At 60.8% G+C, this 17,395-nt stretch overlaps 2 protein-coding genes across 7 annotated transcripts in view; one reads left to right on the top strand and one right to left on the bottom strand.

The window, feature by feature from the left end:
* The first annotated feature begins 1,067 nt into the window (after positions 1–1,067).
* On the top strand, positions 1,068–9,889 carry NT5DC2 (5'-nucleotidase domain containing 2). Of its 3 annotated transcripts, XM_074344743.1 has the most exons (15): positions 1,348–1,366; positions 1,525–1,610; positions 5,104–5,288; positions 5,472–5,546; positions 5,809–5,864; positions 5,974–6,067; positions 6,287–6,415; positions 6,527–6,587; positions 6,669–6,771; positions 6,889–6,990; positions 7,188–7,269; positions 8,995–9,081; positions 9,167–9,307; positions 9,393–9,457; positions 9,546–9,889. In XM_074344743.1, exons 2-15 carry the CDS (start codon positions 1,592–1,594, stop codon positions 9,805–9,807), a joined length of 1,461 nt encoding a protein of 486 aa, XP_074200844.1. In that variant the 5' UTR covers positions 1,348–1,366; positions 1,525–1,591; the 3' UTR covers positions 9,808–9,889. The 3 variants fall into 3 exon arrangements, with proteins under 3 accessions (XP_010967367.2, XP_074200844.1, XP_074200843.1); XM_010969065.3 differs by having other exon boundaries at positions 1,068–1,610; XM_074344742.1 differs by lacking the exons at positions 1,348–1,366; positions 1,525–1,610 and adding an exon at positions 1,717–4,870.
* STAB1 (stabilin 1) overlaps positions 9,782–17,395 on the bottom strand; it is a 28,674-nt gene continuing 21,060 nt past the window's right edge. For 2 of the 4 annotated variants that reach the window (XM_074344678.1, XM_074344677.1), the window contains exons 43-70: positions 17,088–17,213; positions 16,813–16,886; positions 16,601–16,675; positions 16,218–16,340; positions 15,884–15,931; positions 15,594–15,671; positions 15,350–15,496; positions 14,822–14,962; positions 14,674–14,733; positions 14,144–14,320; positions 13,974–14,060; positions 13,710–13,859; positions 13,551–13,607; positions 13,258–13,459; positions 12,745–12,894; positions 12,547–12,651; positions 12,292–12,399; positions 12,010–12,203; positions 11,770–11,914; positions 11,556–11,689; positions 11,301–11,466; positions 11,112–11,221; positions 10,902–11,021; positions 10,671–10,820; positions 10,490–10,594; positions 10,265–10,411; positions 10,059–10,175; positions 9,782–9,975 (exon numbers count right to left, since the gene is read on the bottom strand). In XM_074344678.1, coding sequence (XP_074200779.1) covers positions 9,919–9,975; positions 10,059–10,175; positions 10,265–10,411; positions 10,490–10,594; positions 10,671–10,820; positions 10,902–11,021; positions 11,112–11,221; positions 11,301–11,466; positions 11,556–11,689; positions 11,770–11,914; positions 12,010–12,203; positions 12,292–12,399; positions 12,547–12,651; positions 12,745–12,894; positions 13,258–13,459; positions 13,551–13,607; positions 13,710–13,859; positions 13,974–14,060; positions 14,144–14,320; positions 14,674–14,733; positions 14,822–14,962; positions 15,350–15,496; positions 15,594–15,671; positions 15,884–15,931; positions 16,218–16,340; positions 16,601–16,675; positions 16,813–16,886; positions 17,088–17,213 — 3,353 coding nt within the window. In that variant the 3' untranslated portion in view covers positions 9,782–9,918. Of the gene's footprint in view, positions 9,976–10,058; positions 10,176–10,264; positions 10,412–10,489; positions 10,595–10,670; positions 10,821–10,901; positions 11,022–11,111; positions 11,222–11,300; positions 11,467–11,555; positions 11,690–11,769; positions 11,915–12,009; positions 12,204–12,291; positions 12,400–12,546; positions 12,652–12,744; positions 12,895–13,257; positions 13,460–13,550; positions 13,608–13,709; positions 13,860–13,973; positions 14,061–14,143; positions 14,321–14,673; positions 14,734–14,821; positions 14,963–15,349; positions 15,497–15,593; positions 15,672–15,883; positions 15,932–16,217; positions 16,341–16,600; positions 16,676–16,812; positions 16,887–17,087; positions 17,214–17,395 lie in introns of those variants that run through there. The other 2 variants (XR_012499979.1, XR_012499980.1) reach the window with 2 other exon arrangements.

Here is a 17,395-nt window from a genome sequence, read left to right on the forward strand (position 1 = left end):
GAAAGGGTTGTAGGGTCTGCTGCTGCCTGGATAACCTGCTTTCTCCCAGGGCCAACCCCACCCAACCACACACATGTGTGCACACACACCTGCTTGGTATTCACTCCGGTTTCTCTTAGTGCCTCTGCGGGCTAGACACCGCAGAGCACCCATCTCCGTCCAAATGAGGCTTACACGTGGCCAGGTCCCCAGTGCCCACCTAGCTCATTGGGGCCCTGGTGGGGGAGAGGCCGCAGCCACCTACCCACGGGCCCACCCCCAGCCTGCGTCAGCACTTGGCCCAGGGGCTGGCACACTGTATATAGGTCCTCAGCCAAGGTGCAGCGAATACTGGAATGTACTCACACCCTTAGACCCAGCAAGGCCACCGTGGGGAGCATCCCAAGGAAAGAGTGCCCAGCTGGCCAGTTCTCTCCACTGACAAGACCCACTGGTGCAGGGAATGGCCTGGTACGCATGCGGAGGACTCAGAAAACGGATCTGAGTGGTAGAGTTAGCGGTTCCCAGCAGGTAAGAGTAATTTCGTTCGAAAGTCTGGTAATATTGCTAGAACGGCAAGAAGGGGTTCTGCGCAGGGAAGCGAGGAGTCGGGCGGGCCGGTGCGGCCATTTGCTGAGGTAGGAACCAGGCAGGCGCAGTGAGCCCTGGCCCACCTCCCCGCTCCAAGTTAAACGGGATCATCTGTGTCAGGCACGAGGAGGGAGAGAGAAGATACTTCAGCGGAAGCCGGCTGAGCTGCAGGCTCCGGAGATCTCACTCAGCGTGGAGCTGGCACCAGGAAGCGCGCGGGAAGGGCTCTTTATTCACTAGATAAGTGAGTGAAACGGCACGGCGTCAGGTCCGCGCGCAGAGCCAGTCACGGACAGTAGACGAACACGACCCTCGCTGCAGAACTAGGGGGAGGGGCGGAGGATCTGAGGTCCGGAGGACGGTAGGTGGAGGAAGGGGCGGGAGGACTCGAGAGCTGAGGGGGAGACAGAGGACCCGGGAAGGGGTGGCGCGGGGTGCACCCACCGCGCTCCCGCCTTCTCTCTTAGCCCTGGAACGTCGCGGGGACGGGCGTTCTTAGGCCCTCGGGCCTCCCAGAACGGGGAAAGAAGAACCGGGCTCCGCCGCAGTAGATACCGAAGGGGAACGCAGAGTCCTCAGCCGCGCGGCTGGCGGGGGGAGGGGGCCGCGGAGCCCTCCCCGCCCCGCCCTGCCCGGGACCTCCCGCCCCCGCGGGCCAAGGGGTGCGCCCATTGGCCGGCCAGACTCCTCGCGCCGCGCCCATTGGCCGGCCGCCGTGAGGAGCACGCGGCCACCGTGGCGGGCGCTCAGTCGGAGGGCGGCGGACGGGCCGGAGGGCCGAGGGCTGTGCGGGCAGCGCGCAGCGGGCATGGCGGGTGCGGGGCTGCGGGCGGCCGCTCGGCGCTGGATGCCGCGCCGAGACCACGGCGGGCCGCGAGGCGCCTCATCCTCGCCCTCCTGCCCTGGCTGCGGCCCCCCAGGTCCCGGCTCCCACTGCCCGGGCGCCCCGCGCTCCGCGCCCGCCCCGGCGCCCGCCGGTGGCGCCGAGCCCAGCGCGCACCTGTGGGCTCGATACCAGGACATGCGGAAACTCGTGCACGGTGAGTGAGCCGGGAGCGGTACAAGAGCCGGGGGTGTAGCCCTCGCGGCGGCACACGAGTGCCTGGGTTTCGGACAGACGGACCGAGCGCCAGGGTAACGCTCCCGAGCCGTCCTGGTCATCGTTCCTCTGGGGAAGCGCCATGGTGGGGCTTGCCGGAGCCTCGGAGCCCCACGGCCGGGCGGCTCTTAGGGAGAGGCTCTGGCAGGTGGTCCTGGGAGCCTCGGGACACCGGGAGGCTGGCGAGCGCGAGATTTGTTCCTTCGCTCAGTCTGCAGGAGCTCAGGGTTCCAGAAGCGGCCGCCGGAAGGCGGGGCCCCAGAGACTTTCCTCAGGGTCCCGCCTGCTGGGATACCGCGGCGGAAACGCCCCCAACCTCTTGTTCTCTTCAGGGCCCTTAGCTGGGGCGGGATTACTGGGGACAAAGCCAGCCGGCCGGCGGCGCAGACCGGAGCGGGCTCCTAGGGACTCCCGACCCAAGGATGCCGACTGGACTATTCGGACACCTCTAGATTCCGCCCTGGAGTCTGGCACTATGAGCCCAGGAGGGGACGGTATTGGTTGGAGTCGCCTGGGTCCCCTGGAATCCAGCAGGGTTGTTCCTCTATCCTCCCTCAGCAAAACGAGCTGATGAGGCCCAGGGCACCCTGGTGAGGCCAGAGGTCTGGGAGGGGTGGATATTTGTTCAGGTCTCTGGCCCTGCCGTTTTAGCAGAATATGTGGTTGGGTCTTGGCCCCATCACTGACCAGCTGGGTGGCTCATCAAGCCTGGCCCTTGGACCCTTGGTGTTTTGCATCGTAAAGTACAATTCTTGAGCCTCTGTCACAGGGTTGTGGTGGTGACTCGGAAAGAGGCCAAGAAGGGACAAAGGAGCTTCCAGAGGAGCCCCCCAGGGGTGACATGGCTTTCATTGTTTGATAAGACAAAGTGATCCTGTCTGGAAGATTCCTATTGACTGAACGAGGGCTTCTACTCCAGCTGTGTGGAGACCTGAGAGTGGTGGGTGGACAGGATTCACCTTTTGAGAAGCTGAAGGCAGAATAAGACCCCTGAGGAATGGTACTTTTGAAGCCATTGAGTCTCTTGTCAGGACCATCCCCACCACACACACCCCCTAGTGGACAGGGCACACTTGGGAGTGCTGTTCAAGGAGATAGTTTTCCTCTGGCCCTTGAGAAGACCCCCCCTGTAGAGCAGCCTGAGAAGCCTGCCGTGTAGGTGTTGGGAAGGGATGTAGGGAGGTCTAGTGGGCTTTATTTATCACTCAGGGCCCACCTAGATCTTCAGATCCTCACAGAGACACTCCCCCAAGCTCCTCTTGCTGTGACAGGGGCAAGGTTGTTTCCAAGATGCCATGATGAGTGCCAGGATGGAGCAGCCTTGCACCCCCGAGTCCTGACTCTCCCCTCTGGGTTTTCTTGGGGGAGATTCCGGGCATTGAGGTAATGCTGATGCCTATGGGCAAACTATGACAGAAAGCCCGGCCTGCCGCCCCCACCCTCGCCCCTGTCTCAGCATGGTGACGTTAGAAGGCTAGGCCAAGGGGCAAAGTGATTGAGGCAGTTGGGTGACCCAAATTCACATCTCAACTCCATGGGCTACTGCTAGATGGTTTGGAGCAAGTGACTTCACCTCCCTAAGCTCCAGTTTCTTCCTATGGACGATGGAGGAATAAATATGACCACCTTACGGGACTGGAGTCGGGATTGAACAAGATGAGCCTCTAAGGCACCCAGCAGTAACTGGGTGGTGGCCCCCGCCGAGACTCTCATGGCTGCCATGAGGAGGAGTTGGCCTGGAACCTGGAGCCTTGGACAGGCCTGGAAGCTGGGGGCTGGACAGTAAGACCAGTGGACTTGAGGGGCCAGTGTGGGTGGAGGAGCATGTCTCCTCTCCTGGCCCTGTGCACCACCACAGCCCTGCAGAAGAAGGTGGGATCTTGTGGACCCTGGAGCTATGATTCTCTCAGTCTAGAAGCTGGATTAGGAGACCAGGCCTGTGGGCTGTTTCCCTGTCCTGCTTTGTTCCTGGGAGGATTGTCCATCACTGAGAAGGAAGAGTAGGCATGAAAGCCTGGACTTGGTCAGAACTCTGTGTGAGCAAGGGGCTATACTGCCAAGCAGACCCTCCCCTCCTAGGGAGCTGCTGAGCATTGAACCAGGAGTCACAGTTGGCACCTAGAAATTCAGGACGGTGGGGAGAGACATCTCAGAAGCAGTTCCCTAGAGAGCTGAAGTGTCTCATGTGTGCCCAAGTGAGGAGTGTTCCGTCTGCACCCGTAAGTCTGAAGCAGCTGCTCCACCAGGCCTGGGGCCACCAGAGGAACCAGCCACACCTGTTCCCCGACCCACGCTCTGCACTTGGCTCCAAAGGAAAGGGGGTAGGGGAGGAGCCTGTGTTCCAAAGGGGCCTTCATGGCAGATGTCTGCAGCGTGGCCAAGGGCTTCTGGTTCCAAATTATGATGATACGGCTGAGACAGAAATTCACTGGAGGCTCGGGCAGTTTGGGCCTAAAAGTCTCGGGAGCAGAGCCACCTGAAGCCCCTGCGAGGCAGTGCCTTGTGCACCTAGTCCTCCCTGCTCCCCTCTATCTCCCTGCAACCCGTTTCCTTGAGGGATGTCGGGAACGGGGAAGTGTAGGTTCCAGAGGCACACTGCCCATTTAATCCTACATTTGCTGAGGGTGCAGAGTGGGAATACTGCCCAGAGCGTTGTTCTGTATGACCCTCTTAGTAATTCTGTAGGTTGGTACAATTTTTATTCCCCCTTTAGAGACAAGAGGTGATCACAAGAGGTGATTTTCCTGAGATCATAGTCATGAGAGGGAAGGCTTGATCTGGTCTCTCTGGCCTCAAAGCCCATGCCCTTTTCCCATTTACCTCACCCACTGCACAGATGGGGAAACCAAGGCAGACTAGCCTCAGATCTTCCACCTCATCTGCCTCCCTGAAACCCCGGAACGTGCTCTGCGCAGTGTCCCACTCAGCCCTGCGGGAGCAGCAAGGGGCTTGGGATGGCTATGACTGTCCTCAGAGGGGAGCAGCCTGGGTAATGGCCCAGAAGCTGACATTACACGTCCAGCCTGTCGTAATTAGCAATGTTCCCTGGCTAGAGGCAGCGAATGTCATTACGTCGGCCGGTGGGCGGCTGAAATCCGATTAAGAGAGGCCTAGCTATGAGGGCTGTGGCAGGTGCGCAGAGCTGGAAGCCTGAGCAGCGGAGGAGCTACCTGATACCCACCATCCCAACCCTACCTTCAGGCAAGATGGAAAGGGTCAGAACATAGCCAGGTGTCTGATGGGGCTTATGAGAGCATAGGAGGCATGGCTCAGAGCAACTGGTGGGCTGCAAGCGATGGTGTAATTCAGAACCCACAGGGTCCTTACCCTACCCAAGTGACCCTGGGGAGTGACTTCTCTCTGAGCCTCACTGAGCTAAGAGTACCATCCGAGTGTTTCATGATCGCCCTCATCATACTTGCACCTCCTTGTAGATCTCCTGCCTCCTGAGGTGTGCAGTCTCCTGAACCCAGCAGCCATCTATGCCAACAACGAGATCAGCCTGCGAGATGTCGAGGTCTATGGCTTTGACTATGATTACACCCTGGCCCAGTACGCAGACGCGCTGCACCCAGAGATCTTTAATGCTGCCCGTGACATCCTGATTGAGCATTACAAGGTGAGGCTAGACAGGCAGGGGGCCCAGGTCCTGGAGGCCGGCAGGGCCCAGCTTGGCCTAACCCCAGGTTGGAGTCATGGGGCTCCCCTGGGCGGGTGGCTGAATTGATCCCCTGAGGCAGCTGCTCAGCCAGCAGGTCTGGCAGTGCTGCTGGCTCAGGCCTGGCCTGATTCCCCCCAACAGTACCCAGAGGGGATTCGGAAGTATGACTACAACCCCAGCTTTGCCATCCGTGGTCTCCACTATGACATTCAGAAGGTGAGTGGCTAGACCACTGACTCCCTGGCCCCTTCTGACTGGATGTGGATTGGGGCTACTTCCTTAGCACCCCATCTCCTTTGGGGCGGTCTTTTCATCTGTCTACCCCCTTGGCCTCAAAGCTATAGCTTCCTCTTGATGTGCACGTGATCCCCTTGGTACCATCCAGTTGGGGCTTCAGCATAGGGGCTGGAAAAGGCTGGCTCAGAACCAATGGCAAACTTCCTCCTCACCACCCATCTTGCTCCCTTGGTGCCCCTAGAGTCTTCTGATGAAGATTGATGCTTTCCATTACGTACAGCTGGGGACGGCCTACAGGTCAGTGCTGACTCTGCCCTGACCCCACCCCAGCCCACTTTCCCCCACCCTACACTATGGCCTGGGCTCAGGACCACTTTGGACTGGTGATGTTTGTGCATCCATCCAGGGGCCTCCAGCCTGTGCCAGATGAAGAGGTGATCGACCTCTATGGGGGCACCCAGCACATCCCACTCTACCAGATGAGTGGCTTCTATGGCAAGGTACTTGCTCCATCTGCCATCCCACTGAGGGCAGTCAGCTCAGTGACCTCACTATGGGTGCTGGCTCCCTGGGAGGTGGTGCCCACATCCCTGTGGGCCAGCCCTAACCCACAGGCTACACCCTTCTGCCAGTGTCCCAAGACAGAGTTGGAGCTCTTGGTCTCCAGAGCTTGGGGTGGTGAGGCTGGAGGGGTTGCCAAGTCAATGGTCCCTCCCCAGGGCCCTTCCATCAAGCAGTTCATGGACATCTTCTCACTGCCAGAGATGGCACTGCTATCCTGTGTGGTGGACCACTTCCTGGGCCACGGCCTGGAGTTTGACCAAGCACACCTCTACAAGGATGTGACGGTAAAGACACTAGGCCTGCCTTTAGGGTGGCAGGGAAGATGAAGTCCAGCCACAGCAGGACAGTTCCTCCTGGGCTCCACTGTACCCTCACTGTCCCTCCACTGCCCCCAGGATGCCATTCGGGATGTGCACGTGAAGGGCCTTATGTACCAATGGATCGAGCGGGACATGGGTAAGGGAGGACATTCACCCTGCTGCGGCCTGCCTGGGCAGGTGCAGGGCTGGCCCTCACAGACCCATCTCCTCCTGTCAGAGAAGTACATCCTGCGAGGGGATGAGACATTTGCTGTCCTGAGCCGCCTGGTGTCCCATGGGAAACAGCTGTTCCTCATCACCAACAGTCCTTTCAGCTTTGTGTGAGCCCCGCCCCGCTGGGAGGAGGGAGCGGGGCAGGGGCCCTGGTTGGGGTGGATGGGCCTGGAGCCTCCCTCAGACACCTGCCGCCTGACCCACCCTGTCCCATCTCTGCCCAGGGACAAGGGGATGCGGCACATGGTGGGCCCTGACTGGCGCCAACTCTTTGACGTGGTCATCGTCCAGGCAGACAAGCCCAGCTTCTTCACCGACCGGCGCAAGTATGGGCCTGATGGGGCAGTGGGCCCAGGGAGCGGGGAATGGCCTCTGTTTACTGCACTGTGTGCTTGGAATGGGGACAAGCCCTTGCTGACATGTAGCCCATGTGAGCAGGGGGGCCTTTGCAGAGCGGAGAGGTGCCTGGCCTGGGGTCCTGCCACAGATTGAATGAAAATTAGCCTCTTTACCCCGACCCTAGGCCTTTCAGAAAACTTGATGAGAAGGGCGTACTGCAGTGGGACCGTATCACCCGCCTGGAAAAGGGCAAGATCTATCGGCAGGTGAGCACCGTCTAGGTGGGAGTTGCACCTGGCAGGGGCCCCAGGGCCTAGCCAAAGCCCCAGGCTGTGGAGGGGCAACCACACAGCCTCCTGGGTCCTGACCAGCCACCACACATATACTGTGGGTCTGTCCCCTCACAGGAAGTGGCTCCCAGGGCCCAGGCCTGGGCAATGTTGAGGGCTTGGCCTCTAGGCCAGGCTGCCTGCGTTTGAATTCCCACTCACTACTGGATAGCAGAGGGAGCCTGGCCCAGTCGCTTGGCCTCTCTGTGCCGTGCTTTGTTCGTCCGTAAAAGAGGTATAATACTCAGCTTGAGTGGCGGTATAAGCTCTCAGGTGGGCCGGACCTTCGCTAAGTGCCCAGTAAATGGCACTGATTTCACTTGAGGCTTGAGCACTCTGCTGCAGCCAGACAAGCCTGGTTGGGGCCCCAGAGCTGGGCTGGTGGGGGGTGGTTCACAGGCCTCTAGGGAGACCCCCTTTCCTGGCTGGCTGGGAAGATGAGAAAGGAGCCTTGTGCTGGGAGGTAGATATTAGGTGGCTGTTAGCAGGAGGTGATTAAGGCATTTGGCTCTGGATGGAATGCGGAAACCCTGGTGGAGATGGGGGGCGGTTCCAGAAAGTGTCGGGACGGAGGAAGCCAGCAGTTCAGCCACTGGCACAGCCACAGGGAGCTGCCTCCAGTTACCCAGTGTCAAGGCCCAGGCCTGGCTGCAGGTACTACTCCCACCCTGCTGGCCCCCTTGGGTGCAGGCTCTTCCCTCCATTCTGAGGGTGACGCTCTCCTTTGTCTCTAAGCCTGAGGAGGGTCACACACCTTTGTGGGGAACATGCAGTTTTCTTCTTTGGCAGGTTTAAGACTTCTTTATGCCTGATCTGAAATTTCACTGTGTGCTTGCTTCTCGGCTTTCTTAGCTCTAGTCCTCTCCCTCCCTCCGTCTGTCTCCTGTTGCTGGAGCCTCCATCCTGCCTGACTTGGCACTGGCACCACAAGTCTGTCCCTTGGCACATCTTCAGTATGTGGGCTCCACCCGCTCATACTTCCGTCTTCCGAGGGGTCCCCTGTTCCTCAGCCTCTCCACTTGAATTTATTTCAACAATTAAGTCCTTCACAGCCACCTGTTCGCCCCCCAGCTTTCCTCCCCTGGGACTCGTACATGCAGGCTGCTCCAGTAACTCCTTTCTGCTGGGTGTATATTCACTTCTGGGCTGTGGGCTCTCGCCCTGGAGGCAGCAGGACTTCCTGCTCTGGGCCTTCCTCCTCCACTACCCCACCCCACCCCTTCTGCTGCCCTCGGAGCTTCCTCTGCTGTGTTTGAGCCTGGCTGAGTGTTTTCATCTTTTCTCTGGCTTTGGTGCAGGAGGGGCAGGCGGCCTCAGAGTAAGCGCTGCCATTGGTCTGCTGGGTCCCTGTGGGGGTCACGCCTGCTGTTTGTTTCCCACAGAGACTGGACTCAATCCCTAGCCTGGGGTGGGTGTGAGGCCACAGGGAGGGGAGGCTCAGGGCACCAGGCCAGGCCTACAGGAGACTTCCCTGCAGCAGGCAGACCCCCTTCCTGAGTGTGAGGGGGGAGGTGGCGAGGGCCGGAGGGGACAGCGAGGCCATGGGAAGGGGCAGCCCAGCATCCGGCCCTGCTGACTGGGGATGTGGGAGGACTGGGGGTAACAGCCCCGCGGGGTTGCCCTTGGCACTTTGGGCTTAGTGGCCCCCTCCCTGTCCTCCAGGGAAACCTGTTTGACTTCCTGCGCCTGACGGAATGGCGGGGCCCCCGCGTGCTCTATTTCGGAGACCACCTCTACAGTGACCTGGCGGTGAGGGCTGTGGGGCTGGGCCACAGTTGGGGGTGGGGGGAGCTCCTAGCCAGCACTGAACCCTGTCCTCCACCTTGCCCACCAGGATCTCATGCTGCGGCACGGCTGGCGCACGGGTGCCATCATCCCAGAACTGGAGCGTGAGATTCGCATCATCAACACGGAACAGTACATGCACTCACTGACGTGGCAGCAGGCGCTTACCGGGCTGCTGGAGCGCATGCAGGTGCGGGGGCGGCTGATCGTCTGCAGGGAGGCGCAGGGGCGGCCGCCTGGGTGCACAAACCCAGCACGCACCTTGTCTCTCCTAGACCTACCAGGATGCCGAGTCGCGGCAGGTGCTGGCCGCCTGGATGAAGGAGCGGCAGGAGCTGAGGTAAGCAGGTGGGGCCTGGGCAGGAGTCCCAGCCCAGCCCCGCCCCCTCCAGAGTCCCCCTCCTGAGTGCCCGTGTTCCCCTCTGCAGGTGCATCACCAAGGCCCTGTTCAACGCCCAGTTTGGGAGCATCTTCCGCACCTTCCACAACCCCACCTACTTCTCACGGCGCCTGGTGCGCTTCTCTGACCTCTACATGGCCTCTCTCAGCTGCCTGCTCAACTACCGCGTGGACTTCACCTTCTACCCCCGCCGCACACCCCTGCAGCATGAGGCACCGCTCTGGATGGACCAGCTCTGCACTGGCTGCATGAAGACACCCTTCCTTGGTGACATGGCCCACATCCGTTGAGGGCACCTTTATTGTCTGTCTGGACCAGGCCCAGTCCCTCCTGTCCTGCCCACTCTGGGCAATAAAAGCCATCTCCCTCCTGCTTGTTCCTCTGCTTCAGTCCCAGCCACATCACTTGACCGCGAGGATCCTCTGGGTGTCGGGGCAGTCCTCCTCCAGGAGCGAGTCCTGCGGGGAGGACTGTTTGTTAGTGCCTGGGCCGAGACCAGGCCTGGGTCCACTTTCCCAACTCCCCTGCCTCCAACACTCACGTCAAAGGGCTCACAAAAGGCATCTGGGCTACCGAAGACCGGGTTAGGGACAGAGACCAGGGTTGGGCTGGTCCCTTTTTGCCAGGGGGAGAAGTCATCAGCAGCGTCGTCTTCCACCTGGCAAGAGGGGTGAGTAGTGAGGGGCCTCAAACAAGATCAGTGGGCCCAGACCCCCACCAACTCCATCAGGCCCCCACCCAACCTACCTGGAAGGCAGAGAAGCCAAAGCCTGTGGCCCTGCCTCGGGCGCGGAGGTAGAGGGCTCCGGCCACCAGGCCAAGGAGTGCTCCAGCAGCTACCACAGCCCCCACACCTGCTGCCACAGGTGGGGCCTCAGGTGCTACCACTGCCCGCTGCAAACAAGGAGAGCATCAAGGATCTTTCCAGAGCAGTCCCCTCACCCCCTGCAGCTCCGCCCCCAGCCAACTCACGGGCTGTGGGGGTGCCAGGAGGGGGCTGGCCAAAGCATGGATGATGCCATTGAAGGCCACGATGTCCCACATGATGACACGGCTAACTGCAACTGCTCCTGGGACCTGTAGGGAGACCAGTCAGGCCCAGAAGGTGAGTGAGGACTAGGGCCAGCAGGGGAGGGGCAGCCACCAGACTCACCACAGGGGCCCAGGAACTGTTGTCGGGGCCCACACTACTGATGACGAGGCTGAGGCCCGAGTGGGCAGGAAGCAAGGTGCCCTGGCTGGCATTGGTGCTCAGGAAGGTGGTGTTGGAGGCGTGCAGCTCCAGGTCTGGGCCACTCAGCGTCTGGGCAAAGCAGGGCCTTGTTGGCCTGGGCCAGACGGAGCAGAGTTGGGCCCTGCTTTGCCCACGCCCCCTGTTAGTTACCATATTGTCCACAAAGCCTTCATTGACAGGAACAAAGAGTGTCTTATAGGTGAGCTCGTCATTCAGGAAATCCAGAAAGTCGAGACCCCTCTGGGTAGCATTGGCGTATTCCAGTAGCATCTGGGAGAGTGGGAAATCAGGGTTGTGGGTGGGCTCCCTCCCCACGGATCCCAGCTACCCAACACCCCCTGAGGATGGGCTCCTGCACACCCCATAGAAGGTGGAGAAGTTGGCAGTGGTGGCCAGTACATCAAGCAGCTTCCCATTGCACACACTGGTTCCATCCCCCACAAAGCCATCGCGACAGCGGCAAGCCACGTCTGCAAGAAAGGTGGCTCAGTGGGTTGGTAGGTCAGTGAGCAGGGACAGCAGGGACAGGGGCGTGGTGGGTGGCTGCACCTTGCACACGGTAGCAGTAGGCATCCCAGCGCTCTGACAGGTTCTTCCGGGCACCCAGGCTGACCACGCCCACCTGACCATCACCGCAGTCTGCCGCGGGGAAAATGACGGGGTGGGCAGCCGAGCCATTGGCCAGCCAGCCCACAAGGCAGAGGTGGAGGCCCAGCTATGGAGGCAGAAGGGGATGCTGAGACCCAAGGCCCAACTCAAGGGGTCCCCCACAGGCTTGGCTTCAGACTCCTGGGCCCCATGCACCTGCTGGGCAGCAGAAAGCTGAGGGAGAGAAGCAAGGTCAGCCCCTTGAGCCCTACAAGCTGCCTCCGCCTCTGAGAAGTTCAGGCTGTACGGGCCACTGGTGGCCTGGAGGTGGAAGACACCAGCTCGTTTCTCTGCAGAAGGGAGGGGCGCGTGGTCAGTGGGCTGGCACCAAGGTAAAGCAAGGGTGCTGAGAGTGGGCAGGGAAGCACACCCTGGAAGTGCAGGTCCGTGCACACGGCATCCACATGACACGGTGGGGGCTGGTCCAGGCAGCGGTCCACAGGCGGCTCGGGCTCCTCCAGACAGTGCAGTCCGTCACCCACATAGCCGGCATGGCACACACAGCGTCGGGTGTTCTGGGACAGGAGAGCAGGTAAGCCCCCTTCAGGGACTGGGACAGCTGCTTTTGGGGGGCCTCCCCACCTAGCTGCTTGGCTCCCTGCCTGCTCACCGGTCCTGTGTTCAGGCAGTCTGCATGCTCGCTGCAGCCTCCACGGTGGCCGTCCTCACAGGGATTGCGGGCCCGGCAGCTCCAGCCGTCACCTTCATAGTCAGGTAGGCAGGTGCAGGCGACTCTGGTGCCTACCTGGCTGCAGTTGGCGTGCTCACTGCAGCCACCACGCCCATCCTGGCACAGGTTCACCACTGGAGGGCAGGGAGAGGTAGTTGGGCCAGGTGACAGGAGAGGAGGGGAGTGGGGCCTCCCACCTCACACCCCCGTCCACCTGCTCACCTGTACACGTGTAGCCGTCCCCTTCATAGCCCAGGCTGCACTCACAGCTGTTGCCCACGCGGCACACGGCCTGGGGTGCGCAGGGTGGGGCACACACGGGCTGCAGCTCTGTCCCCCAAGGCCCACCCCACATATCCAGATTAGTGGCTGCCTTCCTGGGGTCCTCCCCCACCTGAGGGTGCAGTTGGGGCATGCACTGGTGTGTGCGAGTATGTCCAAGTGTGCAGGGTAGGCACAAGCACAAGGCCCACTTACCCAGCTGCACCTCACAGCGTGGCCCAGTCCAGCCCTCATCACAGAAGCAGGAGCCAGAGCCCCCAAGGCCTTCATCACAGCGGCCATGGGAGGTACAGCTGCAGGCTGAGGAGACGGACAGGCAGGGGGACTGTTGGCATGTGGGTCAAGGGAATCGCGAGCAGCGTAGGGCAGGGTGGATGGAGCAAGACAGCTAACCTTGGCAAAGGGGCCCAAAGGCACCCGGAGCGCAGAGTTCACACGCTGTCCCAGCAAACCCTGGACGGCACCTACAATACCCGGTGCCACTCATGCCGTCCATGCACACGCCATGGTCACTACAGGGGCTGCTGGCACCACCAGGGCAAGCTAGGGGACAGGGTAGAAGAAGTGAGGTGAGGCAGGGCGCTTGTCAGGACCCCAACAGGTGCATCCCCAGCCCAACCACATCATCCATCCTCCACCCAAGTCCCCACGCTGCTAAGAACTCTCCAGGTCCCTGTGCCCTGGAGAACACCCAGACCCTCGGTGTAGGAGCTGGCACCATCAACACACCCACCCCAGCTCTTAAGAGTGTTTTCTCTGGGTAAAATCCACTCACCCCTGCCCCAAACCTGCGCCAGCCCTTGACCACCCCGACACCCTTTCTGAGGCACAATGGCCAGAGCTGTGCCCGTGGCTGTCTTGAGAGCTAAAGGAGCCAGTCAGCATCTGCAGCCTCAGGACGCTCACCTCGGCACTCGCTGCCATAGTGGCCAGGGCAGCAGCTGGGCTTCCAGGTTGTGGTGACACAGTTGCGGTAGCATCCCCTGCCCAGGCCTTGGGGCTGACCCCAGTGGCTGGGCCGGGCCCAAACACTACGCAGTGCCAAGGAGTGCAGCGGAGGAGACGTCCAGAACTTTGAGAAATAGCGCCAGCAGGCCTCGGGGCTGCCCTGGGCCAAGAGGAATCAGGCTGAATGCCTGAGTTTGGTGGTCCCTGGGCCCTGCCCCACCCTCAACCCTCCCCAGCTCACAGCCCCTTACCTGCTCCTGTGAGCCCTCAGGACAGGGTGGTTCCAGCCCACAAATGCTGCAAATTTTCTGGAAAGAAGGGAGGCCAAAACATAGCAAGGTCAAGTAGTTGGACAGGACAGGTGGGCTTAGGCCCCTCCCCATCCACCTCTGGCCTGTGACCTCCCTCACCAGCCACAAAGGCCGAGTCTCAAAGCGGTCACAGCGGGCACCAAGACCAGGTGGCTCCAAAAGCTGGTCAATGCCATAGGCCAGGCCACCCTCAAAGGGCAGGTGCCGCTGAACAATTCGGGCGTCTTCCTCTCCCACGGTGAGCTCACCCTGCAGGTGGAAGATGTGGGGGTACATGAGGGTCACAGGTGTACTGCAGCCCCCCACCACTGCCAGGGCTCCTGCCTCCTGCTTCCCTCATTCAACCTTTCTCCCCAGACTCACCGGCCGGGCACGGCTGCAAGAGAAGGAGATGGGGGTCCCATGCATGGTGCGCAGTGGGCCCAGGTTGGGCAGGTCAGATGCCAAGGCCTGAGCAGACGGAGCCACAGTTGGAGCTGGGTGGGCTGGCTGGGTGGCAGGCAGTGGGGACCAAGGTCTGGGGGTGTGCCCACCTCGATGTTGCGGATCACGTGGCCCCGCAGAATGGCTGCCAGCTTGTCACGGTGGTCCTCATGGTACAGCCAGACCTGGCGATCAGGAGGCAAGGCTCGCAGGGCGGAGTCTGTGGGCCATAGCATTGTGAGAGGCCTATGGGATGAATCTCGAAGCAGGGGCAGGAGGCCAGCCATCTGGTGGGACAGAGCAGATGTGTGGCAGTCAGCCCAGTCAGAGACTGGTGGGCAGATGGAGGGGGCTGACTATAGAGACCAGGCAGGGGTTCCAGGGACCCAGGTGACATTCCCACTGGCCACACTGTAGCCATCCCAGGCAAGAATACATGGACACACATGCATGTTGTCAGCTATGTAAGCACACATAAATGCACCCTTGTGCTCCACAGATTCTCATGGACACAGTCTGTGCATATAGATGTGCTCACACAGGCAGGTGTGCACAGACAGGTGAGTGCATACATTGACAGTCACCTGCATAGACACACTGGCATGTGCACATTTGCGCACACTCTCACATGCAGAAGTACCGTAACAAGGCCGCTGAAGATCTTGTAACCGAAGCTCTCGGCAGCAGCGGTGATGTTTCTCTGGAGACAGAAACTCGTGAGCAGTGAGGTCAGACAGGATAGCAGGATCCCAGGCCCCCAGCTCCCAGGCCTGCACCCAGGGTCATACCCGTGGGGTGGGAGCCATGTCAGGCTCCCAGTGCAGGGCTTCAGGTGGCAGCAGGACGCGGTCGAGGAAGTGCAGGACACCGTTCACTGCCTCGTGGTCACTGCTCACCACGCGCGCGAAGTCATTGATGTAAACGCTGCCCTGGGGGGTGGGGGGACCAGTACTGAATGAAGAGATTAGTGGGGTGCTTGTGAGCTGTGGGCGGGGCCTGAGGCAGGGGCAGAGCCTGGGTTGGGCAAGTCTCGTGGCAAGAAGGCGGGGTCAAGGCAGAGGGAGGTCTTGCCTCCCACCAGGACTTGGTTGGTGGGTGTGGCACCGGCACGGGGCCAGGCTGGGAAGTCCTGAGCCCAGCACCGGCCCGTTGTAGTGAGTGGGATCTGGGGCCAGACCCATGTCCCTCTCATTCTTTGCCCTGGCCATGGGAAGGTGAGAGGATTCTAAAGGCATGGGGACAAGGGCTCAGGCCTTGAAAGCACCTGAGTGCTGGGTCTGTGGACGGCTCATGTCAGGGGTGGGGACTGGGCCCACCTCCCTCTCGTTGAAGCGCAGGGGGTGCCCGGAGAGTGTGGTGGCATAACCCGCCTCCAGCAGCTCTTGGCTCCGCAACTGCCGGCAACCGACCACGTGGTATCGGAACACCAGTTGGCGATTTGCTCGAATCCGAGCCAGCTCATCCTGGAGTGGGGATCGTGAGGGTACAGGGGGGCTGTGACTGCCCCTCTGCCCAGGCAGTGCCCATCCCTCCCCAGCCTTGCTTCAGGGGCTGAGTTACCTGTGACAGGTTGGCCATTAAATCTGCATGAGGCACGAAGATTGTGAAAGGCCCTTCCCCCTTGAGCTCCTTGTATTCCTGGTGGGGGAGAGGGGAATACTCTGAGTGGAAGAAGGGCAACCTGGGACCAACTAGGGCTTCCACTGATCTTTCAGGAAAGATCTGGACTCAGAAACCAAACCAGCTAGTTCTCTGACCAAAGGAGACTATCAAGGCCCAGAGACAGGGAGGAGGTGCAGGTCAGCGAGGCCCCAGGTGAACCAAGGAAGCGAGGCCAGCCGGTCACTCACCAGTAGGTGGAGGCTGAAGAATGAGGCATGCTTGTCCCGAAGGAGCTCCTGGGGCAGGGGAGGCAAGGGTCAGCTCAGATTTTGATTGGCCCCCATTCAGGGCTGGTGCCTGTCCCAGCACCTGTAGCCCAAGGTCTGGCCAAGGCAGAGACGAAGAAAGGAAAGCCAGGGTGGTCTGAGCACAGGTCAGGCCCAGAGTGGAATTGGGTCAGGCTCTGGGTCATGTTCAGGGTCAGGATCAGGATCAAATCTGGGGTCTTAACCATTATCATGGGTCAGCCCCATGGGGGGCACTGCCAAGGCTGGGTCAGGGATTCTACTTGGGTGTCATTACCAGGCCGACTCGGGCACGGCAGGTGAAGCCATCACCCACGGTGTGGGCTGCACTGCAGGTGCACGTCCTCTGGCCGTCCCCTGTGCTTTTGCACACGGCGTAGGGGCTGCAGCCTCCGTTGTTCTGAGTCACGAACAGGAGAGAGAGGTCAGTGACTCCTAGGACTCCTCTGCCCCAACCCTGCCACCACCTGCCCTGGGGAAAGGGCCATGAAGTTCTCTGTCCAACCCCCAAAACTCTGTCTTACTAATCAGTCAGCTTGAGCTTGTGCTGAGGGTAGTTCACCCTTCAGAGGCCCTTAGGACCCTGCTTGGGGTGAGGAGGGCCAGCTCCTGCACCAGTCCCCTCCCTCTGTGAAACTGGGTGGGGCCTGGGGGTCTGACCTGGGAGCAGGGGTCCAGGAGCTCACAGGTCCGGATGCCGTCCCCACTGTAACCCTCACGGCAGCTGCAGGAGACCTATCCCAAATCATAATCAGTGGGGCTGCTAGGACCCAAGAGTGGGCCCACTGCCTGGGTAGGAGCACCCCCTCCCTGGGTCCGGTCTGAGGAGGGCCGCGCCCTATGAGGGAGTGGCACAGCCCTGTTGTGCTGACCTGCTGGGGGCCTGTGGGGATACAGTCAGCGTGCGTGTGGCAGCCCCCGTGGTGGATGAGACAGCCATTAACTTCTGAGGGAAGAGACACTGGGGTGAGGAGCGGCCCTTGGCGGCCCCCTCTGTTCATCTGTCCATGCAGGTACTCTTCCCCTACCCTCTGAGCACCCTCAGTCCCGCAGCCTGTGTGCCCCTCAGCCCTTTCTAGTCCAACGCAGATCAATGAAGCCAGACCCACAACCCTGAATACACCCCAGTGGGGGACCCCAGCCTCACCCTGGCACAGCTCCCCGTCGCCTGTGTAGCCATCCAAGCACGTGCATGTCCGCTGACCAGGAGCCACCTTGGTACAGTTGGCGTGGGGGGAGCAGCCCCCGCGGTCATGGGCACAGGGGTCCACCTCTAGGAGTAGACCATCCCACAGAGTTGTGAGCAGCAGGTGAGGGACAGAGTAGGACAGGGGAGGAGGGCATGGAAGAAAGGAAAAGATCAGAGAGACCCAAAAGGGGACAGGGATAGAAATGGACCTAAAGCGAGTGGAGGGGCAGTGTGGAGAAATCCACCCCAACATTTCAGGGGCCCTG

The sequence above is a fragment of the Camelus bactrianus genome, chromosome 17, assembly GCF_048773025.1.
Source record: "Camelus bactrianus isolate YW-2024 breed Bactrian camel chromosome 17, ASM4877302v1, whole genome shotgun sequence".
NCBI classification, from domain to species: domain Eukaryota; kingdom Metazoa; phylum Chordata; class Mammalia; order Artiodactyla; family Camelidae; genus Camelus; species Camelus bactrianus.

What these genes read in the sequence shown, in the direction of transcription:
- NT5DC2 (XM_010969065.3), top strand. Translation starts at nt 1,379, where the DNA reads ATGGCGGGTGCGGGGCTGCGGGCGGCCGCTCGGCGCTGGATGCCGCGC. An exon ending in CATGCGGAAACTCGTGCACG is followed by an intron (nt 1,611 to 5,103) that starts GTGAGTGAGCCG and finishes ACCTCCTTGTAG; the next exon opens with ATCTCCTGCCTCCTGAGGTG. An exon ending in TGAGTGGCTTCTATGGCAAG is followed by an intron (nt 6,068 to 6,286) that starts GTACTTGCTCCA and finishes GTCCCTCCCCAG; the next exon opens with GGCCCTTCCATCAAGCAGTT.